At 57.3% G+C, this 14,211-nt stretch overlaps 1 protein-coding gene across 1 annotated transcript; it reads right to left on the bottom strand.

Annotated features, from left to right (window-relative positions):
- Positions 1–3,118: 3,118 nt before the first annotated feature.
- On the bottom strand, positions 3,119–14,211 carry CUNH21orf58 (chromosome unknown C21orf58 homolog). The gene is made up of 8 exons (XM_029214596.1): positions 14,194–14,211; positions 13,941–14,072; positions 13,114–13,174; positions 11,834–11,907; positions 10,856–11,020; positions 7,987–8,092; positions 3,312–3,433; positions 3,119–3,166 (listed from the first exon to the last, which is right to left on the bottom strand). Exons 1-8 carry the CDS (start codon positions 14,209–14,211, stop codon positions 3,119–3,121), a joined length of 726 nt encoding a protein of 241 aa, XP_029070429.1.

Here is a 14,211-nt window from a genome sequence, read left to right as displayed (position 1 = left end):
ACACAGATGGACAGCCAGATGGAGGCGTCCGTAGGGTGACATCTGGGGGCTTATGTCCCCGTGGAGCTGGGGTGCACCCCCCAGATGTGTTCACCAGCCCCATCTTCTAGGGGTTTTGTGGAAGCTCTGTTAGGGTGGCGGGGCTTGATTAAATCGCTGGCCTCTGCTGATTGGCTCAGCCTCCAGCCCCTCTCCCCTCCCTGAGGTTGGGGGCGGGGCCTGAGTTCCAGCCTCTCACCAGGGCTGGCTTCTCCGGCGACCAGCCCCATCCTGAAGCTCTCCAGCGCCCGAGTCACCTCGTTAGCACAGTCGCAGGAATCCAAAGGTTTTACGAGCTCTGTGCCAGGAACCAGGACAAAACCAGATAGACATGTCGTCTTATGCTGCGGTATCACGCCATGCCACCACTGTACTCCCGGCACCCGGGCCCCAGAACCCGCCTCCCTAGCAGCCCCACCCTCACTCCCAGGGCCTCCTCAGACCTCTTCAGCTTCCCCAGGTTGGCATGCCTCGGGGTGCTTTCCCGCCCGGGCCCTCCTCAGCAGTGACCGCCCCTCCTGCAGGCCCCCCAATGGTGGCCTTGCCGGGCTTTTCCCGGCACCGGACTCTCCCGGACTCAGGAACATGTTTCCTTCAACCCGGTTGACCCAGCAAGGCCAGGTGTGCGGTCGTAGGAAACATGTATGTTGGTATCTGACCCTGGCTCCTGACGTGGGGCTCCTCATAAATTCCCAAGTGACAGGAGCACCAGGAGCCCCTTCTGTCCTAATGAGGTGACTCTGGGCGGCTCCTGGGTGGAGGCTGGTCGCCAGGAAGACCGAGCCAGGATGAGAACCTTGGAGCTTACAGCGCCGCCCCACGCCCATTCTCCAGAGTAGGGAGGGGACTAGAGATGGAGGTGCCCGTGGATCAGGCCTCCGTGCAGCCCCCACAGCATAAGGCTCGGGGGGGCCAGGTCGGCAGACACAGCCACATACCAGGAGGGTGACACACCCCACTCCACGGGGACACAGGTGGCAGCCTGGATTTGTGACTGAGCCCTTAACCCGTGGGATCCGACACCATCTCCCAGTGGGTAGTGTCAGAACTGGACTGTAGGACACCCATGCGGGGGTCACAGAGGACTGCTTGATGTGGGGAAACCCCACACATTTGGTGACGGAAATGAACTGTTCTGTGTGAAAGTAAAGGACACTCACAGGTGAGAAAGACATAGGAGGGAAGGCAGGGCTTTCCTGACTTGGGAGGTAAACAAAACTGAGTTTTTCCAATTTACCAGACCATCCAAACATGGTGAACTTCTGTCAAATCTCTTCCCTCTATTGAATTAATTACGTTGAGCAATAAAACCAAAGGGAAAAGCCATGTTAGAAAACGTCAAACTGAATGGGAATTCCCTGGTGCCCATTCCCCGCCCCCCGCAGGCCGCACTGCTGGGGGAGAAAGAAAGAAAGAAAACATCAACATGAAAATAAGGAAATCGGCTCAGACGTTTAACTGCACATTTAAGAAGACAGCTGCGTCTGTCGAGAGGAGCTGCATTCAGGCACCCAGGCCCCGGCCCTCCCCTCGCTGGGCAGCTGCACGGGGCGAGGTCAGCCCAGGGGGCACCTGTGTGCAGCCAAAGGGCAATTCCAAGGTCATCTCGCTTCCTCTGACGACCCTTCTGGCAACTGCCAGGGTCCAAAGATGCAAGGCTGGGGCAGGGCTCCTGCTCATGTGGAACTTGGGGAAAGAGACCATTTATCCCAAAAGGGGCCAATGAAAACATGCGTAATACTTGAAAATGGCACTTGCGAGAAAATTATATTAAAGCAGCCAGGAAGCATAATTCCACCAGAAAAAATTAAAAGAGGGGCAGAGAGTGGAGTAAAGGTAACTCGTCCCGTGGGGAGAATCCAGCCAGAGGCAGATGGAAGACAGCCCTGCCTCGGCCTAGCCTCCGGTGCTTGGCTTCAGGAGGAGAAGCTACGTGAGTGAACCGGCCTGCAGCTCTGCCCTCACACAGACACACCAGGCACATGTCCTGCGGCTGCTCCCTTGCTGTGAGGAGCCGGGGCCTCTGCCCTGGGCCGCCGGGCACCACGAGTGTCACTCTGCTCGTGGCGTTTCCCCCAGGAAGGTTCAAGGTTCAAGGTTCGTGTGGCTACCTCAGTCGACCTTTCCTCTTCTGGCTCCTGAGCTGTGTCTCCTCGTGACCCTCCCCGCCCCGCATCCAGGGCCGCGGCTGCCCACCCCCTGGGGGAGCACGAGGCCCTGCCGCTTACCCGAGCCCGCGGTGGGGTCACAGGCCTGGAGCCTGTGTGGGCAGGATGCCGTCAGACACAGCCCTAGAGGAAGGAGGGTGTCTCTGGATGCAGCTGGCTCACAGACACCACGCTCAGGTGGGTCTCGCCGCCAGGGTTCCGTGGGGGCCCTCACAGCCGGGCTTATACTGGGCCCTCCCCTGCTGGGCTGGACAAATGACCCAAGCCTCGGGCAGCTCCCCTGGGAGGAGGGCATGGGGTCCACACCCAGCCGTGGCAGCTAGGACTGAGGCTGCCAGGGTTACCTCCCACCCCCGCCACACCCCTCCCTCGGGAGCTGGCAAGGCCTCCCCAGGCTCCTGCTGCAGCTACAGGCCTGACAGAGGGTGAGGAGGGCCGACCCAGGCCCTGGGGTCCTCCCGCCCCGCAGGCCCAGGAGGCTGGCCCGGAGCCCAGCCCGGACTTACGTGTCAAGGGCGGCCACTGAGGGACGGGCCACGTGCCACACGGTGGGCAGGAAGCTGGCAGCAGGAGGGAGGGCAGTGGTGGAGACCACCGGGGGCCACGTGGAGTAACCCGCCGGGGAGCCAGGAGTGGGGCTGGCCTGCAGCGGGGCTGCGGGCGCGTAGTGGTGATGGTGGTACACAGAGGGCGGCTTCTGCCTCTTGGCTCGCAGGACGGTGGGGCGAGCCCACTGCGGGTCCTTAGCATGACACACACCAGGACATTTCAGCGGCCCCCCCGCTGCTCCTGGGCTCCCCTCCCCTCCACGTGGTTCTTGACTCAGGATGGGGTCAGGGTCAGAGCAGCGGTGGGCAGGGGTCCAGGAGGGCAGGAGGGTGGGGGGCAGGCTCCAGCAGAGCTCATCTGGCTCAAGGGGGCCGCTGTCTGGGCCCTGAACTGGTCAACCCGTTCCTCATCTGGGTGGGACTGGGGGGCGCTGGGGAGCTTCAAGCTGGAGCACAGAGCTGGAGCCAGTAATGCTTTTCAGAGCTACAGAGGTGCATGGATTTCTGGAGGAAGAGCCACCAGGTCCTCTGGTCTTGGTCTGGGTGTGGAGCCTACCTGCGGGGGGAGGCGCGGGGGGGCGGGTGCGAGTGCTGACGGGGGCAGGGCTCTGAGCATCAGGTTCTGCATGAGGATCTGGTGCATCTGCGCGCTCTGCATCAGCATCATCTCCACCACGTCTGAGGGGGGCGCGGAGGGCTGGGTCACGCACGGACGGCCGCCGGTGACCGGGCCGCTCCCGCAACGGAGCTCAGGTGAAGCAGACACAGAGCTCTACGAGCAGCCGTGGAGGCCCGTGGGTCTGCGGGTCCCGGGCTGTGTGCTCAGACGCATCCTTTTGAACCCTACTGACGGCGCAGCCTTCCTGCTACTGGATTCCTCTCGTCCGTCAGCTGGGCTGCGTGGTGGCCCCGACGGTATCCACATGCTAATCCCCAGGACCTCTGAATGTGGTCTGATTTGGAAAAGGGTCTTTGCAGGTATGTTAAGGATCTTGAGATGAAATCAGCCAGGGGAGCCCTAAACCCAAGGCCAGCGTCTTCCTGAGCGAGAGGCAGACGGAGCTCTGAGACAGAAGAGGAGGCAAGACGCAGAGGCGGCGGGCGGAGGCTGGAGGGGCGCCCGGAGCCCCAGGAGCTGGAGGGGCAGGAAGGACCCTCCCCGGGACCTGCCTCACCTTGAGTTTGGAGCTCAGCCTCCAGACTGGGAGCAGACACAGTCCTGTCATTTTAGGCCACCGGCTTGTGGCGCTTTGTCGCAGCCACCCCAGGAAGCTAATATATTCACCAACTCGGGACACTAGGAAACGCTAATTTTGGTCAGTGTGGGACATAAATGTTGCTTCTTTCCACAGCAACTAGGCCCTGGAAATTAGGTAGCCCTCCAGGCTCTGTTGGCCTCACCAAAGGAAAGCGAGCCTCTAAGGACCACTCACACATGCAGCCAAGCAGATGGGGCCTCCAGGCCTGGGCTGGGGCTCCCGCGGGCGCCTCGGAGCTGGGGCTCAGCAGACAGCCTCCCCCTCGGGCCGCTCTCCCGGACCTCCCTGCCGGTGTGGACTTGCCGAGCCTCCACAATCACGTGGGCCAATTCCTTAAAGCGCGTCTTTCTCGCTGAATTACACACCCTGCTGGTTCTGTTTCTCTGCCGAGCCCTGAGTGGCACAGATGTCGGCACAGGGCCGGGGGGCTCTGGGGAGGGGGCCAGAGCCAGACTGCTAGTGCAGAAGCTGCGTCTGGCAGCCCCACAGGGGGCAAAGGCCCTTGAGGAGACCCACGTGGGTCGGGGCTTGGGAAGCCCCGCCCACAGTGAGCCCTCTGAGAGGGAGCCCTCCCCATCAGCCCCGCAGGGTCCCCCCGAGTAAAATCGAGCATGAAAAGATTAGTCGGCAGATGTGGGGATAGAGAAATGGACCCACATCTACAGCCTCACCACCAGGGCACATGTCAGTGCAGTGGGCAAACAGTCTTCAATAAAGGGCAGGGGGTCAAATAAAGGGCAGGGTATCCATGGCAAAAATAATAGCATTGATCCCTAATTCACAACACACACAAAAATCCATTGCAGGTGGATCGTACATCTAAATGTGAAAGGCAAACAGAGCCGCAGAAGAAAATACAGAAGAACATCTTCCTGACCTTGACGGGTAAAGACTTCTTAAACAGGACATAAAAGGTACCAACCATAAAGAGTAAAGCCTGAAAAACTGAACTTCACTAAAATTAAGAACTTCTTTTTATCCAGAGACACACACTATGAAGAGAGTGGAAGGGCCACAAAAAGGACTTGCTGTTTGCAATACACATGTCAAAATGACCCATTTTTAGAATACATAAAGAATTCCTAGAAATCAATAAGAGAAGCAGAAAACCGGAAAGAAAAATGGGCAAAATACTTGAATGGGAACTTCACAAAAAAGCATATTCAAGTGGCCAAAAATATATGAAAAGGTGAAGTGCAAATTAAAACCAGAAGAAGCTACCATGGCCTGCCCACCAGATTGGTGAAAATGAAAAATTCTGAAAACATCAAGTGTTGGTAAGTTGCTGTGGGCAACCGAAATTCTCCTCCCCTCCCGTGGGGTGCACATGGGTCCAGGCACTTTGGAAAACTGTCTGGCGGTATTTCCTAAGCAGCCATCCCATCCCCGGGTGTGTGCCCCACAGACACGAGCACGTCCATTCACCAGAAGGCACGCAGAGAAGCACTGCGGCAACAGCCCAGCTGCGCAGAAACGGAACGCCCAACCCCCCAAATGGGCCCACAGTCTGAGGGACTGAATAGCGTGGTGGCTAAAGAATGGCCCCAGAGATGCCCACATCCTGATCCCAGAACCTGCGAATGTGTCCCGTTACACAGCAAAAGGGACTTGCAGATGTGACGAAGTTAAGAATCTTGAGATGGGATGGAAGCGACCGGAGTCTCCGCCCACGGACGAAGGGATAAGTAAAATGGGGTCCAGCCACACAGTGGGATATTACTCAGCCTTAAAAAGGCAGGATGCTCTAACACAGGCTACAACATGGATGAACCTTGAGGACATTATGCTCGGTGACATAAGCCAGACACACAAAGACAAATACTGTGTGCTTCCGCTCTTATGAGGCATGTAGCCCAATCAAAATCAAGAAGGTGGAACACAGACTGGTGGGCGCAAGGGGCTGGGGGAGGGGGATGGGAAGCTGTTCACTGGGGACAGAGTTTCAGTTTTACACGACGGAAAATTCTAAAGATCTGTTGCACAACAATGTTGAATGTAGTTAGCACGACTTAAACATGGTTACGATGGTCAACTTTATGTTACGTGTTTTTTACCACAATTTTTTAAATTAACTTTTTTTAAAAAGGATCTTCAGATAGGGAGATTATCTTGGATTATCTGGGTGGTCCCCATGTTATCACAGGGGTCCTTAGAAAGTGTTGGGAGAAAATAACTATCAACCTACACTTGAATATCCAGCAAAACTAGTGTTTAAGAACAAGGGGAAATAAAAAGAAAGTGATCACTAAGGCAGCTTCAAAAGCCTGTCCTGCAGGACCTTGTAAAAGACTTGTTCCCAGATGATAGGAAGGGATTCCAGGAGGACGGTCTGAGATACAATAAAGGGTGAGTTAATTCAAATGTATTTGCTGTATGACGTTATACCAGTGTCTTTTCTGTGAAGTTTTCCGAAAAGGTAGAACTGACATGGAGAGCAGTCGCGGGGAGTGGGGTGGAGTGGAGCTCCAGAAGCCGCGTATCTACTTCATAGGAAGCAGCCCATCAGTTCTCCAAAGGGGTTGTTGTAGTACTTTGGAGAGTCCCTATTTTTACATTCAAATATTTGATCCACTTGGAATTTGTTTAGGTATAACGAGTGGGGTAAGGAACGTGACTTGACTTTTCTGAATAACTAGCTACTTACTGTTTCATTTTTACCAGTGATTTTAAATGCACTTTTTAAAGGCACACAGACACTTGCGCGCACGTGCGCGCGCGCGCACACACACACACACATGCACACACACACACACACACGCACAGGGTATGCTGGGTTCACCTCTAGAGCCTGACAGTCACTAAAGTTCGTCTGGAAAAACCAAGGAGGGTGGTGAGGAGAGACCAGCGGGCTGTCCTCTCTGCACCTCCAGGCCACCTTCCTGTGTGTCACGGTGAGAACGGTCCCCCTGGGGAGCTGCAGGCCGCCACGGACCAGGCCTGACATGTAGCACGTACACAGTGGTGCTACAGTCCCGGCGACAGGGTTGAGAACACTCATCGGGTGGTTCTACACACAAGTCTGCCTCGGACTCTCAATACCTCCCATCGCCAGGAAAACGCAAACTACAACCCCAGTGAGCGACTACCACCCCTGCCAGCACGGCTGACCGCACCACATGCAGGTGAGGGTGTCGAGGAACTGGACCTCTCACACATGGCAGTTTTAAGCACACGCCTGCCATGATTCAGCCGTCCCAGTCCTAGATATTTACCCAGGAGAAATAAAAATGTACATCCAGACTCCGACGTGAGTGTCCATGGAGCTTTTGTGGTGATAACCAAAACTAGAAACGACCCAAGTGTTCATCGACAGGTGAAAGGATAACAAACCAGTCCATCCACACAATGTAAGGTCACTGGGCAATTTCAAGGAGCCATGGTTTGCTACGCCCAACAAGAGCGATGAGTCTGAAAACAGTGCCACTGAGTGAAAGAAGCCACACGGGAAAGAGTGCGTACTGTGGGATTCCACTCGTACAAAAATCTAGGAGACGCAGACGGATGCAGAGCGACAGAGCAGGTAGGATGGCGGGAAAAGGTGCCTGAGGTGATGCCGTGTTCACTGCCTTGATTTAGTGATGGGTCCACAGGTGTGTACAGGTGTCAATACTATCAAATTGTACACTTTAACAGTGTGCAATTTATTCTACGGCGCCTCAATAGAGCTGTTCTAAAATTCAAGTATTTAAAAGTTACTTAAAGAGAAAAAGCAGTTTAACCAAGGGTTTTTTGAAGCTAATCACTGGATGAGTTGGGCTGGAACACGGTTCTTTCAAATCTGAGTCCAAGCTTCTTCCCTCAGGGATATCCATCAGTAAGGATTTTTCAAAGTGAAATTATTTTCATGTTGGTAAATACATAGCTTCAGTTGAGTAGTCAAAAGCTGGCCCTAAAAGACTACCCGGCTTACAAAACTATTTTTTCAGTAGAGAATTGCATAAACCCGTGACAACATTCGTTATGAACACTTACCTTCCTTGACGCTTCCTGACTGCTGAGTGGGGAAGGCCTGGGGAGGGGGGATCTGTGCGATGAGTGGCTGCTGAGGCTGGATGATGGTGGTGGGAGGCGGGGGTGCCTAGAAGAGCCAGACGACCCATTACCTGAATGTGCCCCGGGAATAGTGACCTACAACCACCCACCACCCATCCACCCACCATCCACCCATCAATCCATCCATCCAACATCCACCCACTGTCCACCCATCAATCCATCCCCCATCCATCCATCCATCCTCCCATCCATCCATCCATTCATCCACCATCCACCCATCAATCCATCCATCCAACATCCACACACCATCCATCCATCCACCATCCATGCCCCCATCCATCCATCCATTCATCCACCCACCATCCACCCATCAATCCATCCCCCCATCCACCCATCCATCCATCCATCCATCCACCATCCATCCATCCATCAATACACCCATCCAGGGGCTTCCCTGGTGGTGCAGTCGTTGAGAATCTGCCTGCCAATGCAGGGGACACGGGTTTGAGCCCTGGTCTGGGAAGATCCCACATGCCACAGAGCAACTAGGCCCGTGAGCCACAACTACTGAGCCTGCGCATCTAGAGCCTGTGCTCCGCAACAAGAGAGGCTGCGACAGTGAGAGGCCCGCGTACCGCAGTGAAGAGTGGCCCCCACTCACCGCAACTAGAGAAAGCCCTCGCACAGAAATGAAGACCCAACACAGCCAAAAATTAATTAATTAATTAAATTTTTAAAAAATACACTCATCCATCCACCAGCCATCCATGGGGGACTTTAAATGAGAAATCTTAGAGGTTAAACAGATGGCTGAATAGATAAATATTTGAGTCTGGGTATCACTTAGGACATGGAATGTTATGGACTGAATGTTTGTCCCCCCTCAAATCCACATGTTGAAGCCCTAACCTCCAAAGTGACTACATTTGGAGATGAGGCCTATGAGGAGGTGATAAAGGGAACGAGGTCATAAGAGTGGGGCTCTAGTCTGATAGGGCTGGTGTCCTTGTAAGAAGAGAAAGAGACACCAGAAGCTGTCTGCCCCGTGAGGATACAGTGAGAAGGTGGCCACCCACCAGCCAGGAGAGCACGCTCACAGGAACTGCATTGGCCGGCACCTTCATCTGGGACGTCCAGCCTCCAGATGGTGAGAAGGTAAACGTCTGATGTTTAAGTGCCCAGACTGTGCTATTTTGTAGTGGAGCCCAAGCTGAGTAAGACATGGCATTTTTCATGCTTCCCACATTTCCCGGCTTTAGTGGGCTAAGCTCATCCCTGCTTCCATTGATTCTGCTTTAATAGAGGCATCCAAGGATCTTGGCATGGAAATACCCTCTGGCTTCCCTCCTGAGTTAAAATAAATGCACAAAAATTTGGGGCGCACACCAGGCGTTGATTTCTATTTTAACCTCCTGCCGTGTCCCTTCTCTCTCAGTTCACAGAAAGGATGGCATGGACCAGGGTTGGCAAGCTTCCTGTAAAGGGCTGGACAGTGTATCGTTCCCGCTTTGTGGCCACACGGCTTTAGTTGTAACTGCTCACCTCTGCCTTTGTAGCTGGAAAGCAGCCCCAGACATGTAAGCACTTATGAACCCTGAGATGTGTGTTTCATATCATTTTCATGTGTTACAGACTATCATTCTTCCCTTGATTCTTTCCCAAACATTTAAAAGTGTACCACCCCTCTCAGTTCACAGGTCCTACTGACACAGGTGGCAGCCAGCTTTGGCCTGTAGCCACAGTCGGCCACCCCCCCACAGGCCACCCCCCGCCCTGCACAGACCAGCAGGCAGTCACAGCGGTGGTGCTCTCGCGGCAGAGGGGACCTCCTACCCCAGAGTCTCTGGGACATTCATCCTAGCCACCAAGGCCCCTGCCTGCTCTCGTGGTGTCATTGGGGCTGAGACTGAAACACCCAAGCATGACTGGGCCTGAGGAACTGCAGTAAGTATGTGCATGTTGGGACTGGGGGAGCTCCTGAACCTACACCCTCACCCCACCATTCCTGGGGCAAAGGGGGCTCTGGGGGCTCTGCTGGCACGCCCCTTCCCTCTCTGTTCCCTCCACGTGGGCTGCCAGGTCCCCTCCCAGAGGATAAACGCCCTCCAGGTCACGGACCCAGCCTGTGGGCACCACCAGCCTCCCTGGCCAGCCGATCCAGAACCTTCTCAACTTGGCCCCGCCCACCTCCTGCCTGGTCTTCTCCTCATGCACTCAACCCCCGAGGCCACAGCCCGCCAGGCCCCAGCTGCCACCCCTCCTTGCTCTGGGCATCCAGCTGCCCCCAATACGATCCCTTTTGCTTAAGAAAGTCAGAGCTGCTTTCCATCGCTTGTAACCCAGGACGCTGAATGCAGGCGTGAGGCTCTCAGAAGTGGAACAGTCTTCCACCTTTTACAATTCTGCCCTGGAGACTAGGGGCTAAGCTTCCCCAGTCATTATGAAGTTTGGGAAAGGAGCTGACACACTTCTTCCCCAAATTCAGGCCCTCCTGATACTGAAACCTCCTAATACTTCTGCTCCTAGCGCAAAGGTTAGGACGTGGGGCGGAGCTGGGACCCCTACCTCTCACCTGTAATGAGATAAGCACCCCCTACCCCCAGCCAGTTCTCAGGGCACCTGTGAGGCCTGATGACACACATTAGCCCCGACAGAGCCAGACACGGAATGCAGCCACGGCCGCTGCTCAGCCCACGGCCCCTTCCGCGCACTTCCCTAAGGTGCTGAAAGAGGCGAGAGACGGAGGTGTGGGGACACCGCCATCCCTGCTTAGGTGAGAGGTCTCTGGGGGCGTGGCACCCTCCCTGCATTGGTTCTGCCCCCCAGATTCACCGCGAGGAAGACTTACTGGGTGTTGGGTGATCTGCAGTGGGTCCGGGGTGGGTGGGGCCGGGGAGACAGCGGGGTGGACACCCACGGGGGGCACCTCTGGGGGTAGCACTGACCCACGGGCTCCTCCGTCCAGCCCCCTCCAGGCGCGGGCCCGGGAGACCTCTTCCAGGAGGTGCTGTTCCTGCAACGCCAAAGCAGAGCCCGTGCTTGGAGGCAGGGAGCTGTGACAGCCGGAGCGGGCTGTCGTGTCCCAGGCCCTCACCCCGCCTGGCACGACAGCGCCAGCTCACAGGCGTGTGGCCCCCGCAGTGGGGGAGCGGCCCCAGGACCACCTGCTACCCCCGTGCACCAGGCTCCCTCCCACCCCACCCGGGCGCATGATCAGATGGTAGGCCCAGGGCGCAGCTGGGTCGGAGTTGGAGCCAGGCCCTGGAGGCAAAGCCTGAAGGCCCTTGCGTGGTGCACACAGGAGAAATTGACCCCGAACGACTTTTTCCAGCCTATAGAGGATATTCTGTCTCTCCAGCATGCTTCCAGGTCGACTTCACCACAAAGCAGTGAGTTTATCACAACTATCGTTTGGACCCGAACGCACCCCTTCCCATGGTCATTCCCTGCTGCTGGTGCCTCTGGTTTGGACGAAGCCCTGGTCATCTTGGAATCCCACTTCCAGGGGAACCGCACCCTTCACATGGCACTTCCACCTCTGATCATGTGCAAACAGAGCAGTTTTTTTCAGCTAACAGCCCCCTGTGAGAGCCCAGCCTACGGGAAACAGGTAAGTTCTCCTCTCTCCCTGGAGTCCGTGATCGGGGATGACGCCCCTCAGCTGCTCACGGCCCATCAGCTGTCCGCCCCCAAGTCGCAAACGGCAGAACCAGCACGGGTTCCAGAAGGGCCCCCACCTCCACTGGCCCGTGTTTGCTCTGAGCTCAGGCCGCAGTCTCAGCTGCAGAGAGCTCGGGCCAAGGCTCCCTGTGGCCACGTGGCCTACCCAGAGTCTCTGCAGAAGGTCCTTCCTCATCCTCAGGGCGCTCCGCAGGGCGGCCTCTGGCCCGTCCTCATTTCCTGGAGGGAAGCGCGTGCTTCAGGGCTCAGCACTGCAGACCCCGGCAGCTCCCACCCCGGGACCTGCACGCCTGTCCCAGAGAAGGAGGGAGGTGCCTGGGGACGGAGCTCAGGGGGCTGCCCTGTGGGGATTACGTGGGCAATGGTGGGGGGCATGCGGGGAGCTCAGTCTCTCAGGGGGGTCTATCTTACTCCTGGACAGGAGCCGGAAGTTGCAGAGTGAGGATTTCCCCTGGGGCCCGAGCACCACTTTGCTCCTGCACCTTTGCCGGGAAGTCCCGCGGGCTCCATGGGGCACGGTGAGAGGAAGGAGGCCCTCACGGGATGCGGCTGAGAGCCCAGCCTCCCGTCACCTGGAGCCACCCCGCAGCCCCAAGCTGCCTGGAGGCTGGCGTGTTCCACGGAGCCTCAGGGAACGGTTCCTGCAGCGTCCTGGACACCATGCCTCTGGTGGTCCCTGAGCTCCTTTCCTCTGGGTGCACGGGCCTGCCCCCTCCCCCCAGGCCTGCCGTCTCCCCCTAGAGCTGGCGATGCCCGGGCTGCCTGTCCTCTGGGGTCCCCACTCCCCCTCCAGGAGTCCCCACTTCCCTGGCCCATTTGTACTGTTCCATGTTCTGAGCTTGTCCTTGGTCATGTGACCTGGTTTGGGATTTTTTTTTCTATCTGGATTTGGGCCCTGGGCTCTGTCTGCTGCACGTGGGAGCTGCCTGGAACCCCCGCAGCCCAAGGGGCTACGCCACATAGTAAAGAACAAGCAGTGTCTCCCCAGCACCTCGCCTAGATGTCCCTGAGCCCGGAGCCCGTCACCAGGGAAAGCAGTCCTTGCCCTGGGTCCTGTGGCCTAAGCATCTGACCGCCAGCCAGGCTGGGGACGACGGGGCGTCTGGTCTGGGCGCCCGAGGATGCGCAGGCCGACACAGGTGGGGTAGGCCCTCCACACCCACACCGCACAGCGAGCTCAGGGCGACATGGTCTGATGCAGGTGTGGCCACTTGCGATCCAAGCTGGGCAGCCTGGGCTGCTTATCTAACCTCTCTGTGCCTCTAGCGCTCAACTGTGAAACAGGAATGATGAACGTGCCCTCCTGGGTATGCAGGCTGGATGTGATACGATATGAGGGTGTGTGTGTGTGTGTGTGTGTGTGTGTGTGTGTGTGTGTAGGTTGCTCCGGGGCCTGCGCAGCGTCAGGCAGCCCGGGGCTCTTACCGGGCGTGAGCTGGGGGTCCTCAGAATCCACTTCCACATCCTCGCGCTCTTGCTTCAGCTTCTGTGAGGAGAAGAGAGTAGAGCGAGGACAGTGCTCCAGGCGCGGGCTCAGTGTGGGGGGCCAGCCGGGCACCAGCGCCCAGACAGACGGGCTGGGAGCAGGAAGCATGTGAGGGGGCTGCAGGGCAGGGAGCCAGGTGGGACCCTGAGGCCACACTCTCCATACAATGCACACACATTCCACCTTGAAACCCACAGGCCCTTGCAGGAGGCTATCTGAAGAGCCTGACCAGGCGGGCTCTGTGTCCTGACCACCCGACTGCCCCACTGAGCCCTGGGCTGAGCAGCTACTGTCGGGGCCAGTTCTGGGGTGAACCCTGCTGCCGCTCTGGGCAGCTGTCGGGGGCAGAGGGACAGAGCAGGCAGGTGAGGTGGGGGGAGCCGTGAGGACCCCGCAGACCCTCGGAGGAGGAGAAGGGGGCCGGCCTGAGGGCGTCCACCGGCCGCCCACCCCAGGCCCGGCCGAGACGCCGCGCCCTGAAACTCAGAAGCTGGGAGGCCCCGAAGGAGAGAATCAGGGCGCCCTGGCGGTGCTCCAGCCCGTGGGTGCGGGCCTGCCTCCCGGCTGCAGAAACTGCCAGGAGAACCTACTTGCTTCTGTACAAACACAAAGAAGAAAAGCCAAGGAACCGCAGCTCTTCACTACGAGGCTGAAGCCGCTGAAAAGCGTTTTGCTTTGGAAGTGGGCTCGTTACACGTATAATCTTACCTTTCAAAGCTGTGCTTCTGTAACAGCTGTTAAAAACACGAGTGCCCAGCTGTCTTACCTCCTCCAGGAGTTTCAGGGTCAGCCGGGTCAACCGATCTGCCACTGAGGAGTCCAGCTTCCCGGGGCCACAGGAGGGGACGCCACGGGCCCACCCCTCCCCGTCCCAGTTCCCTCTGGAAGAACCGCTCAGCTGGAGAGAAGCAGCCCAGCCCTGGGGTCACTGGAAGAATCCCACGCCGGGCTCGGTTTGCCTTCTGGCCTCTACGGCCAGAGAAGAGCGTGTGTGTGGGGGGCACACGCCCTGGACTCACAGCGTCGGGCATTGCCAT

Source organism: Monodon monoceros, unplaced genomic scaffold (genome assembly GCF_005190385.1).
Source record: "Monodon monoceros isolate NGI ecotype Baffin Bay Population unplaced genomic scaffold, NGI_Narwhal_1 Super_Scaffold_11, whole genome shotgun sequence".
Lineage (NCBI taxonomy): Eukaryota > Metazoa > Chordata > Mammalia > Artiodactyla > Monodontidae > Monodon > Monodon monoceros.
This window is presented reverse-complemented; position numbering and strand designations above follow the sequence as displayed.